The sequence below is a fragment of the Salvelinus namaycush genome, chromosome 29 (genome assembly GCF_016432855.1).
Source record: "Salvelinus namaycush isolate Seneca chromosome 29, SaNama_1.0, whole genome shotgun sequence".
Classification (NCBI taxonomy): Eukaryota; Metazoa; Chordata; class Actinopteri; order Salmoniformes; family Salmonidae; genus Salvelinus; species Salvelinus namaycush.
This window is the reverse complement of record NC_052335.1, coordinates 3,723,916-3,748,262: the sequence shown is the minus strand read 5'-3', so window position 1 is coordinate 3,748,262 and position 24,347 is coordinate 3,723,916. Positions and strand designations below refer to the sequence as shown.

Below are 24,347 nucleotides of genomic sequence, written 5' to 3'. Positions count from 1 at the left end.
GGCTTATTAGCTATACAAACAGTTGTGAAACACAAAAAAAGGTGTGTGTGCAAAGTAGAGCTGGGCGATATGGACAACAAAAAATCTGTCCAGTTTGAGTGTTTGTTGCAGCTCGTTCCAGTCACTAGCTGCAGCGAACTAAATAGACGAGCGACTCAGAAATGTGTGCGCTTTGGGGACCTTTAACAGAATGCGATTGGCAGAACGGGTGTTGTATGTGGAGGATGAGGGCTGCAGTAGATATCTCATAGAACTGCAATACGTAACTTTTTGGGCGACCACACCAAATTCACATCGAAATGTGAGTTATAGATCTGTCATTCTTATTGAAAGCAAGTCTAAGAAGCAGTAGATCTGTTCTGTGTGCGCTATTATTCACTATGCACCGCAGTGTTCTAGAATATTGAACCATTGGCTTACATACTTTTCGAATTCTCAGCCCAGCTCAAGGAATTTCTCCAACTTTTAACACATTCAAATTAATAGGTTGAGAATTGTGGGGAGGTGCGCAGATGGTGGTCTCAGAGCCTCGTAGCCATGTCACAATGGAACTTCGGAGTAAGAGTCTGTGGACTATGATTTACACTTTAGCCCAGGGACATCTGTATGCAAATACTAAAAGTGTTGACACAAAACAATGCTTATTGGAGAGAATGTCATCTTTATTAACCCAAGTAAGGGTCAATTATTGAGAAAGGCTACCTTGAACAGACAAAGGTAGATACACAGATGGAAAGAATAGCAGGTCGTCTGATAGATTGTAGAGAGTTAAATTATAATGTTAATGTTAAAGAGGCAATCTGCAGTCAAACATCAATTTTTGGGACTTAATTATATTTACCCATCAATTATTGAATATAACTCATAAATGCCTCATGAGCTAACTGTCTTTCCCCCATCAGAACTCAAAATATGCCTGTTTTAATGCAACATTTGTAAACATAGTAAATGTACAAAACAAAAACATGTATTGCCCGAGTAAAAAATAGCTTAAAACAATTATTTTTATATCATGGATGGTCATTCCTTGCATCCATAGCTAGCTCTATGAATTTGAGATTTTATATTTATTTCACCTTTATTTAACTAGGCATGTCAGTTAAGAACAAATTATTATTTACGATGAAGGCCTACCCCGGCCAAACGCTGGGCCAAATTGTGCGGCGCCCTTATAACACCGAACCCAAACCCGCGTGCGCCATCGTGCATAAATTTATTTTGCCCCCCCACACCAAACGCGATCACGACACGCAGGTTAAAATATCAAAACAAACTCTGAACCAATTACATTAATTTGGGGACAGGTCAAAAACCATTAAACATGTATGGCAATTTAGCTAACTAGCTTGCACTTGCTAGCTAACGTTAATTTGTCCTATTTAGCTAGCTTGCTGTTGCTAGCTAATTTGTCCTGGGATATAAACATTGAGTTGTTATTTTACCTGAAATGCACAAGGACCCCTACTCTGACAATTAATCCACACATAAAACAGCCAACTGAATCGTTTCTAGTCATCTCTCCTCCTACCAGGTTTTTTCATCTTTGAACTTATATGGTGATCGCGTCTAAACGTTCATTGTATTACCACGACAACCGGCAACAAAGTTCGTCTTTCAATCACCCACGTGGGTATAACCAATGAGGAGATGGCACGTGGGTACCTGCTTCTATAAACCAATGAGGAGAGGACTTTCAGCGCGATCTGCGTCAGAAATAGGAACGACTTCTATTTTAGCCCTTGGCGTTGCAGACGCTCTTCGGCGCGCGCGAGCAGTGTGAGTGCAATAATTGAATAACATGGATTTCTACATTTATTTTGCGATGCTCGCGCACACGTCTGGTCTGGTCAGCATGTTGGTACTCCCAATCACAACCGGATGTGATAGTCTGGATTTGAACCAGGGACTGTAGTGATGCACTGAGATGCAGTGCCTTAGACCACTGAGCCAATCGGGAGCCCACAAAATAGTTGATACAGTCCACCCCATCCCTCAGCATTTTACCAGTGGCGTGCCGTGGGCCTGGGGCCCGGGCCTTCAGTGAGGTACTACACAGTCCCACCCGAATTAATCCACCTCTTATTACCATCATTATGATGCCATGGCTCTAGAAACTATACATTTAGACAGAAACGCAGTATAACCAGGCGTTGCGTCACCTTGAAATTGACATTTTTGGGTAAACAGTGTTTACCCAAAAACATGACACAATCAATGAGTCTTTTCAATATTTCCCTTCACCTTTTCATTGTGCAGCTCCGTTGCCCTGCGCGCTTGTTCGTTGAGCTGTAGATCCACTCCGGTGTCCCCAAAAGTTTTCAAAAGCACCATTGCTTGTAAGTGCCCAGCCGTACTTTGGTGTCTCGTTGCTGCCTTGGTTAGACAACTCAAGTTTGCAAAGCCAGTGTGGCTCCAAACACCAAATCGATCACTTGCAAATAATAGGCATTCCCAGCAGTACAGTTTGCAGTGCTTCTCGGAGCCTGTGAGCCATTGATAGCGCTCGTAGTTGAAACTTTGAAAGTGGCGGGCGACCTCTCCTTACAATGTCTAACTTTTCTTGAAAAGTTCGTCTTGAGAATGGCGTTATAATTATATCCTCGACCAAATCGATATCTTCTCCTCCTTCCGCCATTGTGGGTTGAAAAAACAGCTTAGTAGTACGCGAATTAATTCGTTTATCAAATTCAGTTTCCTAGATCTGCATAGACCTGCCCATAGGACCTGCCTCTCAATATTGGTAATCCAATCAAAAGACGTGCACGCACTACGCCTGCTAGCAGGCGTACAATAGCCAACTCTAAAGCTGATTGGTTGACACTAAATTTTCATTTCCATTCACTATAAGCTACAAGCGCCCGCACTGTTGATTCTGAAGGCCTGAGGGCAGATTTTAGACACCTGGCAACACATGATGGCTGAATATGATTGGATAAAAGATCTAACATAAAGACCAGCCCTCCAAATCTCAAACTGGGGCTGGAAGCAGTGCAACCAAGAGGAAAGCTATGAAATGAAGAGTATAACTCTTACTCTGGGGAATAATTTTATACATATTTGTGGGAAAATATATTTTAAAAAATATATATATTCTGATGATGTTTAGGCCAGCAGATAAGGCCTTGCTGGCCCTGACGGCCCACCACTGCATTTTACCAAACACGGGCAGGGAATTTGCTTTGTTATTGTTCAACTGCAGATATACCCTCTAAATAATAGGAGGAAACTGGCAGCCATTGTGGCTTGGACAGGTTACCAGAAAAATATGTCAGATGACAGCAAGCCAACACAGTATGACGCCTCACATCACCCACTAGACAGCTGGTCTGTCAGTGTCTTCAGATAAGACTGCTGAATAGGCAGTTTGTTTATAGATGATAGCAGCAAGAAACCTAACTATATATTTTAGGGAGCAGTGGATAATGTAAGCAACTAGCTAACTAAATGTGTTATTACAACAACAGTAAGTTAGACCTCTCATCGTGGTTGGGTAATTATTATCCCATAATTTAGCGTTAGTTACACACTTGGCTCAAAAATGTGAGTGGATAAAGATTCAGAATTGAACAAATCAACAAAACTCAGCTAGCTAACATTAGCTAGTTTAGTCTTTAGCTAACGGACTACAAGGTTTCTATACTTTAGCTAGCCATTATGACCATCTCCTAATTATGTTTAGTGTAGCTAGCTAACGTTAGCAGATAACTAGCTAGCTAACCTTAGTAACTAACAAGCATTAGCTCACTAGCTAGCTTTTGAGTATAGAAATCGTGAGCTTACAAACACTTCATGGGGGGTGCGACAAGTATTCAGTGAATAATAACCTATCAGGTTTTAAACAACAAATGACCTCATAGAATGGCATTGGTAGCTTAAACGTGTTGTAAAATTCGTGTTATTACTTACTCTCATCTAACAGCTGGTCCATCTCCGCCATCTTGAATTAGCCGCGCCGCTTTTTCAAAGATGTATTGTCAAGATGCATTCTGGGACAGAGGGTGTCTGGAGCATACAGCGAACTCAGCGGTCATCTTTATAATAAACCAGTACAATATTATTTTCAGGTATATAGTTTATGGAAAGGGATGTTCAAATTGGGTTACAATGAAATTCATGTATTTAGCTATAGTTGTACAGATCTTTGAGAAGACGGGAACAGACCTCAAACGTCCTGTCTGAAGGGGGGAAAAATACTCCAATGATCCTTGTTGTATAATTCATCCAGACAAATAATAAGACAAAAATTCATTAATGAAAGTGCTGTTTAAATTGTCTGACCACGCAGAGAATCTCCCCTTGTGTCACACAGGGTTCATAGGATACCCCCAAATGACAGACATGCAGTAAGTGGGCCACCTGGGGATGTTTGACATATTAGGTGTAGACATTAATTCTCCAGACATACTGTACATGTAACCCCAGAGGTTATCATTAAATCATGACAAGATTGATATAACACCAACAATCACTCCAAGTAAATCATTTATTTTACAGAATGTGGTCTAAATGCTGTCAGCCCAAACTAATACCTTAACTGTGCCAAATTGCAGTTAAGAGTAAATAACAGAGCATTGCTTTTACCTCAAATACTACCTAGGACTATGGGTACACATGTACAATTTTACAGACAAGTCTTTTTATATTGTTTTCTAATGAGAGTCTATTTCCACAGGTACCTCAATTCAGCCATTCTGAAAGGCAAACTCTGACCTCATGATCCACAGTCTTAGTAACGTAGTAAAGACTGAAACAGGTACGTACTGAGTTGCATAAAACCAAGGCCAATACATCAATCCAATTTATGGCTATCTGCTATTGCAATAAGCCATGTATATAGTGGCAAGGATTTTAAAACTACTGAATGAAAACATAACATGGTCTTATGCTGGGAAGATGGTAAAGGGGGGCAAAGATGTCCTTTGTTGTGGGGTGTGGGCTGGAAGCGGTGGGGTTGCTACATGGTCAGCTGGATCTTTTTGGAGGGGTGGTGGTGGGCTACTACGGCCCCCTGTACCACAGGGACGTCTGGTAGTTGAACTTGATCTACACCAGGTACTTCAGGTTCACCTGTGCCACTTCATACATAATGTATCTGGAGGAGGGGAGGTTAAGGGACATAGGGACTAGGGAGTACAGTATGGGGGCATGGCATAATATTAAACGCAAGTTACGTTCCTGGAGCAAAAAACTAAAATTGAAGTCTTGACAATTTGACACGTGTAAACTCAGCAAAAAAACGAAACGTCCCTTTTTTAGGACCCTGTCTTTCAAAGATAATTTGTAAAAATCCAAATAACTTCACAGATCTTCATTGTAAAGGAACATGCACTTGTGGAACGGTTGTTAAGACACTAACAGCTTACAGACGGTAGGCAATTAAGGTCACAGTTATGAAAACTTGGGACACTAAAGAGGCCTTTCTACTGGCTCTGAAAACCACCAAAAGAAAGATGCCCAGGGTCCCTGCTCATCTGCGTGAAAGTACCTTAGGCATGCTGCAAGGAGGCATGAGGACTGCAGATGAGGCCAGGGCAATAAATTGCAATGTCCGTACTGTGAGACGCCTAAGACAGAGGTACAGGGAGACAGGACGGACAGCTGATCATCCTTGCAGTGGCAGACCACGTGTAACAACACCTGCACAGGATCGGTACATCCGAACATCACACCTGCGGGACAGGTACAGGATGGCAACAACTACCCGAGTTACACCAGGAACGCACAATCCATCCATCAGTGCTCAGACTGTCCGCAATAGACAGAGAGGCTGAACTGAGGACTTGTAAGCCTGTTGTAAGGCAGGTACTCACCAGATATCACCGGCAACAACGTTGCCTATGGGCACAAACCCACCGTCGCTGGACCAGACAGGACTGGCAAAAGTGCTCTTCACTGACGAGTCACGGTTTTGTCTCACCAGGGGTGATTGTCGGATTCACGTTTACCGTCGAAGGAATCAGCGTTACACCGAGGCCTGTACTCTGAAGCGGGATCGATTTAGAGGTAGAGGGTCCGTCATGGTCTGGGGCGGTGTGTCACAGCATCATTGGACTGAGCTTGTTGTCATTGCAGGCAATTTCAACGCTGTGCGTTACAGGGAAGACATCCTCCTCCCTCATGTGGTACTCTTCCTGCAGGCTCATCCTGACATGACCCTCCAGCATGACAATGCCACCAGCCATACTGCTCATTCTGTGCGTGATTTCCTGCAAGACAGGAATGTCAGTGTTCTGCCATGGCCAGCGAAGAGCCCGGATCTCAATCCCATTGAGCACATCTGGGACCTGTTGGATCGGAGGGTGAGGGCTAGGGCCATTCCACCGAGAAATGTCCGGGAACTTGCAGGTGCCTTGGTGGAAGAGTGGGGTAACATCTCACAGCAAGAACTGGCAAATCTGGTGCAATCCATGAGGAGGAGATGCACTGCAGTACTTAATGCAGCTGGTGGCCACACCAGATACTGACTGTTACTTTTGATTTTGTCCCCCCCCCTTTTTTTCAGGGACACATTATTCCATTTCTGTTAGTCACATGTCTGTGGAACTTGTTCAGTTTATGTCTCAGTTGTTGACTCTTATGTTCATACAAATATTTACACATGTTAAGTTTGCTGAAAATAAACGCAGTTGACAGTGAGAGGACGTTTCTTTTTTTTTTCGTTTATGTTTCAACCTCATACATTTGTAATAACAATGTAGTAGAGCTGCAATAACAAGTGCAGTGCACAAACTCAATTGGTTGAGAATGGGCAAAAGTATAAGACTCAGAGTCAGAAGTTAGGCCCTCAGAGGAAGCAAAGGATACTCGTTGTACAGCAGACTTGTGTCATCAATGTTGGTGTTGGTTCCTTTTCCCACAGGCACTTGCACCCCGTCTAAAGTGACAATGGCACTAGAATCTGGGGCATTTCTACCCAAACCTAACAGGGAGAGACGGAAGAAAATAATGAGTTAAATGGCAAGTAAGTTACTATAATATAATTTTTGGTATAAATAGTGCATGATTGTATACTGCCTTTTTGATATTACCTCAAATCAAGCCATACCTTTCACACTTGGTTTATCCTTGGGTAGTTTTGTGATGTGCGAGGCCTTCTTAAGTTCATGCCTGTACAAAAAAATATATATGATCAATGACAATAGTTGTTGACTGCAGAGAATACGGAATATTAACAGCATTCTAAGAACCTGGGCTGTCACGCACATGTTTCAAAGGGCAACCTCTCTCAGTAGAATGAGGCCAGTAGGGTTGGACTGGGAGGTGTGGCAGTAGTTGGCGAACTTGGACACCATGTCTGCAAAGTACACACCTTTGCCAAACATGTAACCCGTCTGGAAGGTGTCAAAACAACACTGTGAGCGTTTTTCAAATGTCACAATGTAGTAAAGCTGAATTTGAGCTGGAGCTGTTGTCATATAATGATAAATATGGACTGCACAAAAAAGAACATGCACAAGAACTTCTAATAAAAAAAACAAAGGAACTTCGACGGGCTGTCCCTGAAAAAAAGTTGTCTGTCCTTCCATATATATAGACACAACATATGTGTTTTAATAAAATCAACTATATGCACTGAGCTTGTCTGATGCTTTAAGCGCACCGTTTGATTAAATAATTAAGATGAATGACTGAAGAGGGAGCCCGATGGCCAAGTTGTGTAAAAAAAAAAAAAAAAGCTATTGCCTGTGTGACTGGCGCACGTTGTCCCTCTCTCCTCCCTGCTGCAGCAAAAGGGCACCACAGCAAGTGTTCATTGCGCTGTCTGTGCTGAAGCTACAACATCATTTCAACCATTTCGTTTCTTACTTGTTTCTGACTGAAACGTTCTGCTACCTCAGTTGTTTAGGAAGAACATACCCTATTCCCTCAACCCTTGCTCTCTTTACGTGAAACATGTATGCATCGCATGCATGTGACCAATAGGGCCTGAAGTCAGATCTGACTTCCTTGTTCCCTCCTGAGGAAGCAGTAAAGATTTGCCTGTTTCGAGTTTATTTTTCACGTCCTGCACATCCATTATGCTACGGTGTTCGGAGTTTGTTATAACCAATTTATTGATGTGATTATGATAGGCAATAGTGGAGTGATTGAAACCTTGTAGAGTCCATGCCCCAACGAATTGAGGCTGTTCTGAGGCGGGGGGAAAAAAGGGTGGGGGGGGGGTGCAACTCATTAGAAAGGCATTCAATGTTTCGTACACTCAGTGTATATGGATGATTTATAAAGCCAGGCACGTTTAACAGTTAGGCTATTGATTATAGACCTAATTAAGTTGGCGTTTCCGCTCTCCTCAATTTTCGTAGACAGTTAAGGCAAGGGCTTTTTCCTCATCTCCTCACTCCACTGCTGCCTCAACCACATTGTTCCCCAACACCAATACGCCGGTTAACTTTGCTATAATGCACATTCAACGGCGCACTAAAGACTCCGCTATCCAACGCGAGAGAAAGCGCTTTTGTTCTAAAATAATAGATTTATTAGTGTTGCACAATCATTTTTTCATAATATAACCATGTACATGTACACTATCACGTCCTAGAGCACAGGTGTCAAACTCATTCCACGGAGGGCCGAGTGTCTGCGGGTTTTCGCTCCTCCCTTGTACTTGATTGATGAATTAACATCACTAATTAGTTAGGAACTCCCCACACCTGGTTGTCTAGGGCTTTATTGAAAGGAAAAACCAAAAACCTGCAGACACTCGGCCCTCCGTGGAATGAGTTTGACACCCCTGTCCTAGAGGGATGGACTGTGCCATCCCTGTGCCCCCCGCAATGGATTAGTCCACTGAGAAAGGTGCGAATCAGACATGCGTCTCGTGCACCATAAAAAAAATCTATTTGCGACTACTCAACTAAAGAAATCTCGGTCGACCAACAGCCTATCGCCAAAAGAATTGACCAAATGGGGTCAGGGATTACAAAAAAAATCCAACCTATCCTTCTGACAATGTGTATGTATGTGTTATTTGTTACTGTAAAGGTGAGCAAAAGTTGAATCCGACAACCCCACCTGGTTGATTGGCTACTCACTCTTGGTGCTGAGGCAAAGAGCAGCTCCTCCTCAGCAGCCTTCAGCTCATCCTTGTTCTGTCTCAGCTTGCCAACGGTCAGCAGCTTCATCCCTGTCAGAGGCGTGTCTACAGGGGAGGAGAGCGACGAGGAAGGCATATAGACAGAATTGGAATGATTTGAATGGACATTACACAACTATGAATGGGGCTGGTCATGTTAAAGCATCAAACTGAGCAACAAGACTAGAGAAGCAAAATATAGTAAAAGTAAAAATCAATCAGACACACACAAACACATATTTACACAAAGAGTAAAATGAGAGACACAAAGAGACACAGAAACAGACATGAAGATATAAAGAAAAAGACAGCTAATGAGACAGACACACAATGAGCCTCCTTACATTGGACTCTCCACAGGGCACTTCCTGTCCGTTGGCTATGAACAGCTCCTTCATGTCATTGGTGGAACAGAACTGCCTCGGCTTGTCCTTGATGGCCCAGATCAGCTGGCACTGCTCCTGTACACACACAACCACTCAGAGCGGTATTAAGAAAACATAATTAGCAAAACATAGGGGCATATTGAGCAAGTGACATTTGTATACACACATACAAAATCACAACAATGTCAATCATTTGATGAAGTAATAAAGTATTAATGTATAGGCATTTCTGCAAAAAATATATTTTTATATCTGAGTGAATTTTCATCAGCAGCTCCACTTTCTTCTTCTCCTCCTCCTTCTGCTGCTGCTGCTTATTGGATGCCCCCTCTATTTACTTTGTCAGCCTTCCTCTTTCCGAGGGAAAAATAGGGGAGAGAAGTTAGCCGTTTACATTCTCTATGACCAATTGATCCACCAAAGTAAAACATTTACAAACATAATTCTGTAATTCACCCTTCAAGAGAAAAGTTTCGCTCTTAAGGAAGTTGACAGGCACTGAATTCCCCATTAACTTTGTACATGAGGCCAGTCGGGAGCAGAGCTTTATCCAAGGTAAGTCAAACATCAGGGAGATTCATTAGTGTACTGACACCTGGTGGGGAAAAAAGGTTCAATCAACTGAACTGCTAGAATATCAGGGACACCGCTCCAGACTTATGTACATTCCAGTAAAGTTAACGTTTGTAGACAATAGACTACATCTTTAATTACATTACTAAACAAAGCCTTACCCTTCAGATTTGATGGCAGGCAGCCTCATCTTGAGCTCCTTGTCTTCCACTGAGTGTGAGCTGGGCAGTGCTGTACTCTGCTTTGAAGGCCAGCTCCCTGCGACCCACGAAGCAGGCCGTATGGTACCAGCGGTCTGTCAACCCAAGCTGGGGCTTCTCTTCGTCCACTGTCTTGTTAAACACACGGATCTAGTCCTGGAGCACAGAGCTGTTAGAGCTGTTATGTTAGTGTATATTTGGGTTTATGTAGGATAGCTATTCATGCATTTATGGAAATTGACAATCTCTTTATTCTTAAACCTTTTTTCACATTGAACAGATGTTAAAGAATAGATGTAAGGCAACTCCATTTTGCAGCAATGTGTATATCAGATAACGAACAGATGTAAATAATGGCTACTAAACTTTTCAATTTTTTCCTCACACTCTTTGCACGTGCTGCGGTTGGACTTGGCGTACTCCACTGCAAAGTCATTCAGAGTCTTCTCTCCTTTGGCCCCGCCCTTTGCGTCCCCTTTTCCCGCGAGGAAGAGGGAAGCCAATGTGTTATTTGACCTTTGACTTCCAGTCAATGAGCATTCACTTTTTTGGGTGTGCCTTTTCAATTGCATCACAGGGATACACAGATGACTTCATGCTGGGGGAAAGTTTAAAGGTTAGAAGTTAAAGCCTGCCCTCCTGTGGCTCCCCCAGTCTCGATGGCCTTCTTGACCTTCTCCTGGTCCTAACAGTGCAGGTCAGAGAGCCCAGCGATGTCCGCATGAGACTGGGCGGCCGCTCGCAGGCAGAAGCAGGAGAAGTGGTGCCAGTGGGACACCTTTACCGTCAAACATGGGTGACTGGGGAAAAAATAAAATAAGAGGTTCAGGGTGGGTTGAGTAGAATCACACCTGAGGGAACCACCACTATACTGTACATATAGTCAAGATTTTAGGCAAATATGACAACAACAAAAAACTGTAGTCACCAGCAAGCACATATCAAATCAAAGTTTATTTGTTCCGTGCGCCGAATACAACAGTGAATACAGTGAAATGCTTACTTACAGGCCCTAACCAACAGTGCAACTTTCAAGTAAAAAAAAAAATGGTATTAGGTGAACAATAGATAAGTAAAGCGAGGCTATATACAGGCACCGGTTCGTCGGGCTGATTGAGGTAGTATGTATATGTAGGTGTGGTTAAAGTGACTATGCATGTATGATAAACAGAGTAGCAGCAGTAGCATAAAAGAGGGGTTGACGGGTGGTAGGTGGCGGGACAATGCAGATAGTCCGGGTAGCCAATGTGCAGGGGCACCGGTTAGTCAAGCTAATTGAGGTAGTATGTACATGAATGTATAGTTAAAGTGACTATGCATATGATAAACAGAGAGTAGCAGCAGCGTAAAAGAGGGGTTGGGGGGGCAATGCAAATAGTCCGGGTAGCCATTTGATTAGCTGTTCAGGAGTCTTATGGCTTGGGGGTAAAAACTGTTGCCATGTGGTAGTAGAGAGAACAGTCTATGACTGGGGTCTTTGACAATTTTTAGGGCCTTCCTCTGACACCGCCTGGTGTAGAGGTCCTGGATGGCAGGCAGCTTAGCCCCAGTGATGTCCTGGACCGTTCGCACTACCCTCTGTAGTGCCTTGCGTTTGGAGGTCGAGCAATTGCCGTACCAGGCAGTAATGCAACCAGTCAGGATGCTCTCCATGTTGCAGCTGTAGAACCTATTGAGGATCTGAGGACCCATGCCAAATCTTTTTAGTTTCCTGAGGGGGAATAGACTTTGTTGTGCCCTCTTCACGACTGTCTTGGTGTGTTTGGACCATTCTAGTTTGTTGGTGATGTGGACACCAAGGAACTTGAAGCTCTGCAACATACACTTGCAATTTTAGCTTCTTGTTACACTTGTGAAGTGTAAACATTGGCTCATGTAAAATTCTTGGCATTATTCACACAAGTCTCAGGAATTGTATAGGTTAACCAAAAAGTAATTATGACAAATAATAATGTATTAGACGACATTTTCCCTTAGCTAATTTGTAAATGCGTTAAGAAATCAACGCCCTTTCACATTAAATCCTTCAGAAGCCATTTAAACGCTACTGAGGGCTTATCGACACAATAAAAACATTCTGTATTCGTAAAGGAAATCCACAACATAGCACAGTAAGTTGCTAAGTTCTTGATGATATCTCTCTTGAGTGGTAAGCTTCATAAGCTAGCATTACGTTGCCAGCTAGCTAACTTTAGCTGAGCTAAGTGTGATCTGTTAGTGTTGTATCTCGTCTTTACTTAAGTTTTTACTCAACCAAACGGGAAGCGAACTGTGCACTAGATTGTAAAAAAAAAAAATCACTAACATTGGAGATGAGTTATAGTGTTTTAAGTCACTTCTGATACCATGTTGAGATGAAGGGAAGACAGACACGACATGTCGGGTTGAACATGGGACAACGAGTCATGTTTAATCTCCTATGTAGTAACACATTACCTGGGGCAGTAACACATTACCTGTGCATCTAGGCACATGAGCTAACACCATAATAGGTTTTTCTAACACTAATACAACAGCATGCGGTTGTGTGTGAGTGATTGTCAGACTATTTGAGGTTTTCTCCCTCTCTCTTCCACAGTTTGATAGAGACTACAGTATGTGCTGTGTTTTGGGTTGTCATTAAAACACTACTGTGCAGCGTTGACTGACTGTATCCTCCTGGTCCTGGATGTTGACCCTGTTTGTCCTGCTCAGCTATTTTGGTTCTTCCCGATTGTCATTTGATTGGTTGTCAAATGAATTAACTTTACAAATATTAGCATTGCCAAACGGTGCCTGTGTGGTGACTTTCTGGATCTATAAAAGTCAACCTGATTGAAGCAGCTCTAATGCATATTGTGACATTTGAAGGGTATTTCCATACCCACCGAGGCTATTTCTCTGACAGCTGAGTGAAGCATGACTTTTAAGACCATTCGAATAACCAGGGACTTAAGAATATAATTAGGAATGGGATTGATGGAATAGAGCCTGTCCACCAGTACAGCACACTATCTTCTCTCATCACTAGAGTACAAATAGACTCTGTATCAGCAAAAATTAGAAGGCTAAGGGACATATATAAAAAGGCCTGAGAAAATGAGACTGATAAATTAGATGTATCTTCATCTTGAGTGACGTTTTGATATGATTCACAGACTCTACCCACTGTTCATCAGTAACCTCTCTTCCTCTCTCTCCTTCTATTTCTCTTGCTCTGTCTCTTTAACTCTATTAACCTCTATTTCTCTCTCCATCTCCCCTGCCCTCTTTCTTTGGAACTGCTGTATTATGACTGAGTGCACTGTAGCTGTATTGTTTTTGATGTATCGTTATGTGCAGTTTTATTTGACTGGCTCCACAGGGTAATGTGGTTATAAATCAGAGCAATGCCGCTTAAACCTGCCCTCTCTTACTCTTATTAGTTGGCATCACTCACCAGTCTACAGGAGCTGAGCGAACACATCCCATCCCATGCACAATCACTCACTTGTCACTATTATCCCTGTACATTGACAGGCACCACTGCCTTTTATCTTGGTTGCTTGTTTGGTTAACCTCAGTACAAAAAAAAAGGCAGACAATTATGTTGCTTGCCACAAAACAGTATCCTTTTAATATATACATTTACAATATGGTACCGTTTATCTCAATAAAAACAGAGGAAAAATAGCATTCCATTGAAAAAGTTATTTTTTCATACCCACTCCCGAACCCAAATCTGTCATCTATACACAATATTCAGAGGAGATTTCTAATAGGCCTACAAGGTTACATGACTATCTTAATGACTACCTTACACTCCTCTTTCTATTCTGGTTAGAGACCGTTTGCGCTGTTCTGTGAAGGGAGTAGTACACAGCGTTGTATGAGATCTTCAGTTTCTTGGCAGCTTCTCGCATGGAATAGCCTTCATTTCTCAGAACAAGGATAGACTGACGAGTTTCAGAAGAAAGTTATTTGTTTCTGGCCATTATGAGCCTGTAATCTAACCCACAAATGCTGATGCTCCAGATACTCAACTAGTCTAAAGAAGGACAGTTTTATTGCTTTTTTAATCAGAACAACCATTTTCAGCTGTGCTAGCATAATTGCAAAAGCGTTTTCTAATGATCAACTAGCCTTTTAAAATAATAAACTTGGATTAGCTAACACAACGTGCCATTGGAACACAGGAGTGATGGTTGCTGATAATGGGCCTCTGTATGCCTATGTAGATATTACATAAAAAATCTGTCGTTTCCAGCTACAATAGCAATTTACAACATTAACAATGTCTACACTGTATTTTTGATCGATTTGATGTTATTTTGATGGACAATTTTTTAAATTTTCTTTCAAAAACAAGGACATTTCTAAGTGACCCCAAACTTTTGAACGGTAGTGTAAATATGTGGATGAGCAATGTCAGAGCAGCATAGACTAAGATACAATAGAATAGAATACAGTATATACATATGAGATGAGTAATGCAAAACATGTAAACATTACTAAAGTGACTAGCGTTCCATTTATTAAAGTAGCCAGCGATTTCAAGTCTATGTATATAGGCAGCTGCCTCTAATGTGCTCTATGTGGCTAATTAACAGTCTGATGGCCTTGAGATAGAAGCTGTTTTTCAGTCTCTCTGTCCCAGCTTTGATGCAGCTGTACAGACCAAGCCTTCTGGATAATAGCGGGGTGAACAGGCAGTGGCTCGGTTGGTTGTTGTCCTCGATGATCTTTTTGGCCTTCCTGTGACATCGGGTGCTGTATGTGTCCTGGAGGGCAAGTAGTTTGCCCCCGGTGATGCGGACCGCACCACCCTCTGGAGAGCCTTGTGGTTGCGGGATGTGCAGTTGTCTTACCAGGCAGTAATACAGCCCGACAGGATGCTCTCAATTGTGCATCTGTAAAATTTTGTGAGGGTTTTAGGTGCCAAGCCAAATTTATTCCGCCTCCTGAAGTAACTGGAATAAGCAATTTCATAAATGTGTCAAGTGCAGCATTTGGTTGATCCTCATTACACACCACTGAACAGCAAATATTATATACATCTTGAAAACAGGAATCACTACAACACTTGTTGTATGACCTCTTATACACTATATTTGGCCCAGCCTTTGGAACATTGGTTTTCCTAGATATGGCAACTATATTGTGATTACTACATCCGATGGATTTGGATACTACTTTAGAGCATATTTCTGCAGCATTAATAAGGATGTGATCAATACAAGTGGATGATTTCATCCCTGTACTGTTTATAAATACCCTAGTAGGTTGGCTGATAAGCTGAACCAGGTTGCAGGCTCTGTATACAGTTTGAAGTTTTTTCTTGAGTGGGCAGCTTGATGAAAGCCAGTCAATATTTGGTCACCCAGAAAATATACCTCTCTGTTGATATCACATTTCACACATATTATCCAGATACTGACTGTTAGCACTTGTTGGTCTATAGAAGCTTCCTACCAGAATCGGGTTTAGGTGAGGCAGGTGAACCTGTAGCCGTATTACTTCAACAGCATTTGACATGAGATCTTCTCTAAGCTTTAAAGCAATATGACTCTGAACATAAAAGGCAACACCTCCCCCATGGGCATTCCTGTCTCTTCTGAAGATGCTGAAACCATGTATTGCTACCACTGTATCATTAAGGGTATTATCTAAGTGAGTACAGTGTGTGCTTGGGACAATTTATTTTCATGATGAGCCACATCTATTGGTTTTCTACCCAAAGTTGCAAAGGAAATGTTGTGATCTATTTCATAAACACAAGAGACCAACAAAATGGATAAAAGAGTGTGGTGGTATAGCAGGAACACAGGTATCTAGTGGTCAAAACCTGCTACTTTCACACTAAATAATGAAAGCAACTTCCATTACAAATTTCTCTGTCATGTGAAAAAATCCATCACCAGATTCACAGGGAATACATTACAAGGAGTGGAGAAGCAATACTCCAAGCCGCATGCTACTTGTCAAACATAGAGAACTGATACTGTATACTGGTTAATGGGGTGGAATTTGCAATGGGTGTGGGTGTCTGTTGTTGGGGTGGGATTGGCATTGGGTGTGGGTGTCCGCTGTTGGGGTGGGATTGGCATTGGGTGTCCGTGGGTGGGGTGTGATTGGCTTTGGGTGTGGGTGTCCGTGGGTGGGGTGGGATTGGGTGTGGGTGTCCGTGGGTGGGGTGGGATTGGCATTGGGTGTGGGTGTCCGTGGGTGGGGTGGGATTGGCATTGGGTGTGGGTGTCCGTGGGTGGGGTGGAATTGGCATTGGGTGTGGGGGTCCGTGGGTGGGGTGGGATTGGCATTGGGTGTGGGGGTCCGTGGGTGGGGTGGGATTGGCATTGGGTGTGGGGGTCCGTTGTTGGGGTGGGATTGGCATTGGGTGTGGGGGTCCGTGGGTGGCTTTTGATCATTATAATTTTTATTCCTCATGTCTTACTCATTGGTAGGAGGAAGTTTGGTTCACATCAGATAATGGGTATTATATTTATAGAATATGGTCTGAATCCTATAAATTAACATGGCCAGTTTGAGTGCAAACAATTAGCTTAATATCGCCAAGATAAAATTACATTTCAACAAAATACTGTTTCAGGAAAGCCAATCTTACCTGTTTCTAACTACAGAAACAATTTCAGAAGAATCTGAGAAGGTGGGTGTCAGGGCTTGCTAAAATGACATGGAGCGACTCTCTCCCTCTCCAAGCGAGCCCAGCTCTACAACGCGGGAGGCGGTGAAGAGAAGGATGGCTGAGTATCTGATGCGTGCTGAGCAGATATCCAATCAACATCTGAGAAGAAACATGGGTCAAAGGTCAACACAGGCAGTGGTAAGTGGCTACAAACAATCTTATTGGCTACTGATGCACCCTGATAGTCATTATTGTAAAATACAACATTTCTTCTCAATGACTTGCCTGGCTACATAAAGGTTATATCAAATCAATATTTTGTAAACGTCCATCTATCTCAGGCCCTGGGGGTACAGTGCTCCACCCCCACCAGCAGAGGGGGCCAGCAGAGTCTAGCCGAGGAGCTCAGGGCCTACAGGGTCATTGATAAGGTCAGTCTGGGGAGGAAGGAGTTAAAGGTCAGTCAAAGAGACGGTTTCTTTTAGCTCGGTGCAGATGAAGTCGAGAAGTCAATGAGAGGAAGCCACTTTAGACTATTGAGATGCACCCTGTGGTTTCCTGTACTCATCTCATCTCCTAGAAAGACTTTTGTGTTACCTGTTTTCACCTACTGTATCCAGGGTCTTTAAAATCAGCTAGATTCAAGGAAACGAGAAGGGGAATGTAAGCCAGTGTGTAATATTAACTGTTGAAATGCAGTGTGTCTGTGTGTCAGTGAAAGAAGTGTGTGTGTTAGGGGTGCCACAAGGTCAGTTTAGATTACTGGTCCTCTCAAACAGCTGTTGGCAAAGTGACTCCAGCACTGGAGCATGAAATTACTTGGCTGGCAGAGCAGACATTACACAACACAGAATCAATGGAGCCCAACACGGGCCAGTGCCACAGCCCTATGAACACAACCAACACACAAATAATATTGACACAGTACAACACACAACATGTGCTACAGTGTTGTAGTTCTACACAAAACTAAACCCATACTATGTTTACACACAACTCAGCAACACAACTAAGTACCAGTAGGACATTTTCTCCATTCCTCTGTGCAACTCAAAATGTATCCAACGAAAGATAACAGCATTGTTTCTAAACTAACGAACAGCGGCATACCGAACACAACATTTCTCTCATTCTACCTCCTTCTCTCACTTTTAATTGGTGACAGGGGGGATAGATAGATAGAAAGAGCTGGTCACCCCTGCGTCTCCTCCCTCCTCCCCTTTTTTCTCCCTCGTCCCTGATGTTGGTGTGTTAATTATATTAGCGCCCTGGCTAGCACTTTCACTCTGTTTACTCACAACTCCATTCATATCTATTTAGCGTGCACCTGTTTGGGCCCAGCCAGTGTCACAGAGAGAATAACACACAAACCGCCACATATGCTCCAGCTCGCCCCTGACAGAATGAGCAGGAGAGAAATGGAGATGTCAGAGAGAGGAGGGGAAGTGAAGGAGAAAATAAATGAAGATGTCAGGAAAGGAGAGAGGAAGGGAGGGGGTCCAGGCAGGTGCAACGGAAAATATTTAAGAGTGAGGGAGGGAAGGCAGGGAAGGAGGAAGGGAAGAGAGGAGATTGAGGGATACTGTAATGTTTATGCTTTGTCTTTTTAAATGGGTATTCTATTGTTTGTTTTCCCCCTCAGGTTCTTCTGATTATGGACATGAGAACCCAGGAGACCTTCATTTTGAAAGTAACTCTATGTGGTGAACTACTAGTCTTACTCTTGTGTGTGTCAGTCCTATGTATCCAGACTGTAGTGGCATGTATGTGTGTGTGTGTGTGTGAAAGCCACCATGTGCTTTGAGTGTAATGGTGTAGATGCCAACGAACATCACGGCACAGACGACTCACACACACACACACACACAAACATTGTTTCTTTCTCTCTCTCACACACACACACACACACACACACACACACACACACACACACACACACACACACACACACACACACACACACACACACACACACACACACACACACACACACACACACACACACACACACACACACACACACACACACACCTCCGCTGAAGTCGAGAATAACTCATAAACATGTACTGTATGTGTCTTGCTGAGTACAGACAGGGAGTCAGGATGGCAGGAAAATGTTTGCACAACCTCAATGCAATGTTTCTACTTCATCAATGTCCTTTCAACTTTTGTCCCTCAACCCTACAACATCACTCATCTCCTCTCTAACTTTTCCCCTCAACCCTGGCCTTTTCCCTCCCTGCCTCCTCACCAGGGCCTGAGGAAGAGCAGTGAGTGTGGGAGGACCAAGCGTACCATCATTCCTCACTCCGTGCCCCAAATGGGCATTGAGGAAGTTCATCTTCTCAGAGGACACTGTGTTTCTGCAGCTGCAGTATGCTGAGGGTACACTGCGCACTCCTTCCTTTTGTCTCTGTCACTAACTTCATATTTCCTATGTATTCTCTCTCTCCTCGTCTCCTCTCCTTTTCTATGTATACCCACTCACACTTACCCTACAATCTCTCCCTCCCTCCCTGTCGCTCCCTCCCATTTCCTCCCTGCCCTTGTTGTAAACAGATGTTTGATAGAGATTGGTTTATGTCACAGGTCATTATTCTGAATACCCGGTGGCACAGCGCTTCATTAGCTATGCTAACACCTGGGCCTCCTTATTTTCCATTCAAAGTGTGTGTGTGTGTGTGTGTGTGTGTGTGTGTGTGTGTGTGTGTGTGTGTGTGTGTGTGTGTGTGAAAGAGAGAGAAAGTACTAATAGCAGTTACTCACATGAGAAGATTCTTCCCACAATTGTATTACTTGCGAAAGATGCAATGACAAGGGCGCAGGAGGCTGGGGTGGACAGGGGGACAGGGGGGAAATGCCCACCTCCCCCCAAAGGTGTAATACAAGCGCAAGACTTTTAGATTTGTTGAGGGACTTTTATTTAGAAAAGGCCTCCGCTGCTGGAACAGGAGTCACTTCCCCTGCCCCCACTGACTGACTGACTCCCCTGCCCCCACTGACTCATTCTAGGTTGTTTCAAGCAGTGTCATCTGTCACTAGCAAATTACTGATTTCATGAACCTTGTTTCTTGAGCTACATATGTTAACATGGGCTATTTTTAGCACTTTTCTGGGATGCTTGTGTCATTGAACAGTCATTGTCTCAATGCAGCCTTATAATGCTGTGAAAGAATCCAGGAACCCAAATGATTTGGGTGGATACCATCCTCCTTATAATACGAGCTTTGTTTCCAGAAGGTATCAAAATTGTCAATAAATGTTACACACACAGAGCTACCACAGTCTCGTAGCCAGTTATGGAGGGTTAAAAGTCTGCTGAACCATTCAATGCCACGATTTGGGGATGGCAGAGGGCCAGATATTATAGGGCGCTTGTTGGTGTCAAGTAGTGACCCAATCAGTTCTTTAAAACCTCTTGTCAATATAGGGGGTGCTGTTTCAACTTTGTAAAATATCGTTCTCAAATTAAACTGCCTCGTACTCAATTCTTGCTCGTACAATATGCATATTATTATTACTATTGGATAGAAAACACTCTCTAGTTTCTAAAACCGTTTGAATTATTTCTCTGAGTGAAACAGAACTCATTCTGCAGCACATTTCCTGTCAGGGAGTGAGATTTCAGAAATCGAGGTCCCTGTTCTGAGGTCAGTTTATAAGTCCCCATGTAAGCCATCGGGCTACATGCACTGCATACGTCTTCCTCTAGATGTCAGTAAGCGGGGAGAATTTGAATGGAGTGGATTGCGCAATCTGGGACCTTATATAAGACCGTGGAACGGAAGTACCGTCCTTTTCAACGGTGCGCCTGACGCAAGAAGACATCACAATGGCGTCCTGCAAACGCTTTCGTTTTAGTAGTTCTATATCTCCGGTCATGTTTTTATTCGTTATAGGTGTTAAAGACATCATAAGGTAGTTAATTTAAACCGACTTATAGCAGTTTATAGCAGTTTATTGCGATTTTCTGGGATTTCTTTGTCATGCGCTTTCACGAGTTGGACACCTCTCCAGTTGGTGGCTAACATTAGCGGCTATTTCGACCGGACAAGAGGACATCTTTCAACCCAAAGACGATTGTTCTGGAGAAAGGACACCTTGCCCAAGATTCTGATGGAAGCTCAGCTAATAGTAAGCAGTCTTTATGCTGTTAATTCGTACTTATGTTGACAAATGTTAAATAATAATTCCGCCATGAATTATGGGGCGGTCTCGCTTTAGCGCACGCTGTATTGCGCAGTAACGTTAATTTTAAAAATCTAACCCAGCGATTGCATTAAGAACTAATTTATCTTTCATTTGCTGTCCAACTTGTATTTTTTAGTCAAGTTTATGAATAGTTTTCGATTAGAATAGGTGCCTTTCCCAAGATTTCTCCTGACATTTTCTTTGCAGCTTGGCTACTTTTCTCATTGTATAACCACGATTTGTGCCGCTAAATATGCACATTTTCGAACAAACTCTATATGCATTGTGTAATATGATGTTATAGGACTGTCATCTGAAGAATTCTGAGAAGGTTAGTGAAAAAATTAATATATTTTGGTGGTTTATACGTAATCGCTATGTTTGGCTTGAATCAATGCTGTTGTGATGTTTGCTATTGTGGTATGCTAATATAACGCTATATTGTGTTTTCGCTGTAAAACACTTAGACAATCTGAAATATTGTCTGGATTCACAAGATCTGTGTCTTTCAATTGCTGTATGCTGTGTATTTTTAAGAAATGTTTTATGATGAGTAATTAGGTAATACACGTTGCTCTCTGTAGTTATTCTAGTCGCTTTGGTGAGAGTTGTGATGGTGGCTGCAATGGTAAACTATGATTTATACCTGAAATATGCACATTTTTCTAACAAAACATATGCTATACAATAAATATGTTATCAGACTGTCATCTGATGAAGTTGTTTCTTGGTTAGTGGCTATTTATATCTTTATTTGGTCGAATTTGTGATAGCTACTGATGGAGTAAAAAAATGGTGGAGTAAAAAAAGTGGTGTCTTTTGCTAACGTGGTTAGCTAATAGATTTACATATTGTGTCTTCCCTGTAAAACATTTTAAAAATCAGAAATGATGGCTGGATTCACAAGATGTGTATCTTTCATCTGGTGTCTTGGACTTGTGATTTAATGATATTTAGATGCTAGTATTTACTTGTGACGCTATGCTAGGCTATGCTAGTCAGCTTTTTTACTGACGGGGGTGCTCCCGGATCCGGGATTGGGAGGAACTAGAAGTTAACCTGTCTGGGAACAGGGTTCCGCTAGCGGAAATACTAGAAATACTCATAATAAACTTTGATAAAAGATACAAGTATTATACACAGAATTATAGATATACTTCTCCTTAATGCAACCGCTTTGTCAGATTTCAAAAAAGCTTTAAGGAAAAAGCAAACCATGCAATAATCTGAGTACGGCGCTCAGAGACCAAAACAAGCCAAACATATACCCGCCATGTTGCGGAGTCAACAGAAGTCAGAAATAGCATTTTAAATATTCACTTACCTTTGATGATCTTCATCAGAATGCACTCTCAGGAATCCCGTCGAGTCGGTGTCTCCCAACAGCAGCTGGCTGGGAAACACATGAGGGGCTATACTGATCACAATTTAGAAACTCTCTCACACACTGGAAATAAGCACTTTCCTTTAGCTAGTGATGTTGCAAGAGTTGTACGAGTCGTTCAGTAGTCTGGCTCGGCTGTAGTCTAGAGAGTGTATTGCATGTGTTGTGGAAATGTTGAATCAAAATATTTCACAGATACCGGAACTTGTAAATTCAATTAGACTTTATTACAAACAGTAACAAAGCTGAGCAATTCCATGGAAGAACTGAATCTTCATTCTTAGTACTTGGCTTTTATACAGTCTTACCCTTACATAACGTTGTCACTCCACTTTACATATCTTGTTGTCTTACTTAGTTTCCATTCTCTTATTGGCTCAGACATTGGGGCATAGATTCTATTGGTGGTGTGACATGCACACTCCTACTGGTGCCTGTCACTGATTAGCTAATGTTCCTGTCCAAAGGTCTTCACAAGTTCAGGCCGATGTTGTCCATGTATGATTAACCCATGTGCATGTCCAGTAGCCTTCACAAGATCAGATATGGCCTAGAACAGTCACGTCTTGTTGGTCTATCTTGCCTCATCCACACAGATTCTGCTTACGTTCTGTTTTTTTTACATGTCTAATGGTCAATTCGATGTTGATCCAGCTTTGTACACTCACATGGGCTCAGCCTTCATTCTGCTTACACATGTCTATTAATTAACCCTATGTTTTCTGTCTCAATACTTCTGAGAGAACAGTCTAGATACTGGAAAATCAACCATAGTCATGAATTTTCACCTACAGAAGCAGCCATGATGATACCCACAGAGAGAGAGGCTGGCCCACAAACCAACAGGTAAGACAGTGAGAAGTGCCTCTCCAAGCTCATAGAGTTCATAGACTGAGGATCTGTCATAGTGTGAATCAATCTGAATGATCATACATTATATGATCTGTGGCGAAATTATATTATCTTAAGTCTAGAGGGTGTATTGCATGTGTTAACTTGTAGGAGAGGCAGCCATGATATTTTATTTTGGATCATTGTGTAGAGTGGAGATTGATTAATTTCATGCCAAGCTTTTTTTATGAAAACAGTTAACTGTGCATGTTGCTGGTAATTATTATAATATTATCTGTATTATAAATTGAAAATATTATGTTATTTTTCAAATCATACAGTATTAAGAGCAGCCGTAGTAACAACCTGACATTGGGGAAGTGAGAAATAAACTAGGAAATGAATCATACACTAGCAGAGAACGAGTACAAAATGGTATCACCACATTCTCTCTACAACACACACACTCATACTCCCTAGTCATTTTCTGGCAGCATCCGCACTCACACCAGTTTATGTCACCACTACTCCGACCCTCTAGCTGAGTTATTTCAGGCGGCATATCTGTGTAGTTACTGCATCGAGAACAAACTCTTTGATCTGGGGCAACGATCGTCTCAAACATGAAGGGCTTCAGTAGGTTTATTGGCTCCCAAACTAACGTTATTTAATCTTCTGCCATAAACTCATTCTCTGACTTGGAGCTACTCAGTAAATTCAGCCATTTTTGGGAGTTCCAACATTTTTCTCCTGCCAGTGATGCAACAATGCCAATATGACGATTTACAGTTACAGTTAGCTGGTGTTCTAAATCCTGGTGTTTCCATTCCGCTTTAAAGAGGGGGTGGTGGAGGATGAGGGGCGACCCCCTGAACTACTGGTTAACCTGCCTGGGATCATGGCCGGTGTGGGGGTGGTAATGGGGGCGTTGGAGGCCGTAATGGGGGCGTTGGAGGCCATAGAGGAGGAGCTGGCCAAGGCCTCCCCCAAATTCACTCAGACGTCCTGCAAGCTCCATCACAAGCTGGAGGAGGGGGAGGAGCTGGCTTTGGGGGCGTTGTGTTTGGTGTGGAGGACATAGTAGAGTCAGATAAGGACAGAGCTGGAC

General features: G+C 42.6%; 1 protein-coding gene and 1 long non-coding RNA gene across 2 annotated transcripts in view; both read right to left on the bottom strand.

Moving 5' to 3' along the window:
* Positions 1-3,943, bottom strand: part of LOC120024304 (protein lin-9 homolog) — a 33,881-nt gene extending 29,938 nt beyond the window's left edge. The window contains exon 1 of the mRNA XM_038968519.1: positions 3,907-3,943. Coding sequence (XP_038824447.1) covers positions 3,907-3,937 — 31 coding nt within the window. The 5' untranslated portion in view covers positions 3,938-3,943. The remainder of the gene's footprint in view (positions 1-3,906) is intronic.
* An 11,073-nt stretch (positions 3,944-15,016) lies between these two features.
* Positions 15,017-22,655, bottom strand: LOC120024044. Its single transcript, XR_005472801.1, has 3 exons — positions 22,349-22,655; positions 16,813-16,992; positions 15,017-15,100 (listed from the first exon to the last, which is right to left on the bottom strand). It is a non-coding gene; the product is annotated as an uncharacterized LOC120024044 (long non-coding RNA).
* Positions 22,656-24,347: the final 1,692 nt, after the last annotated feature.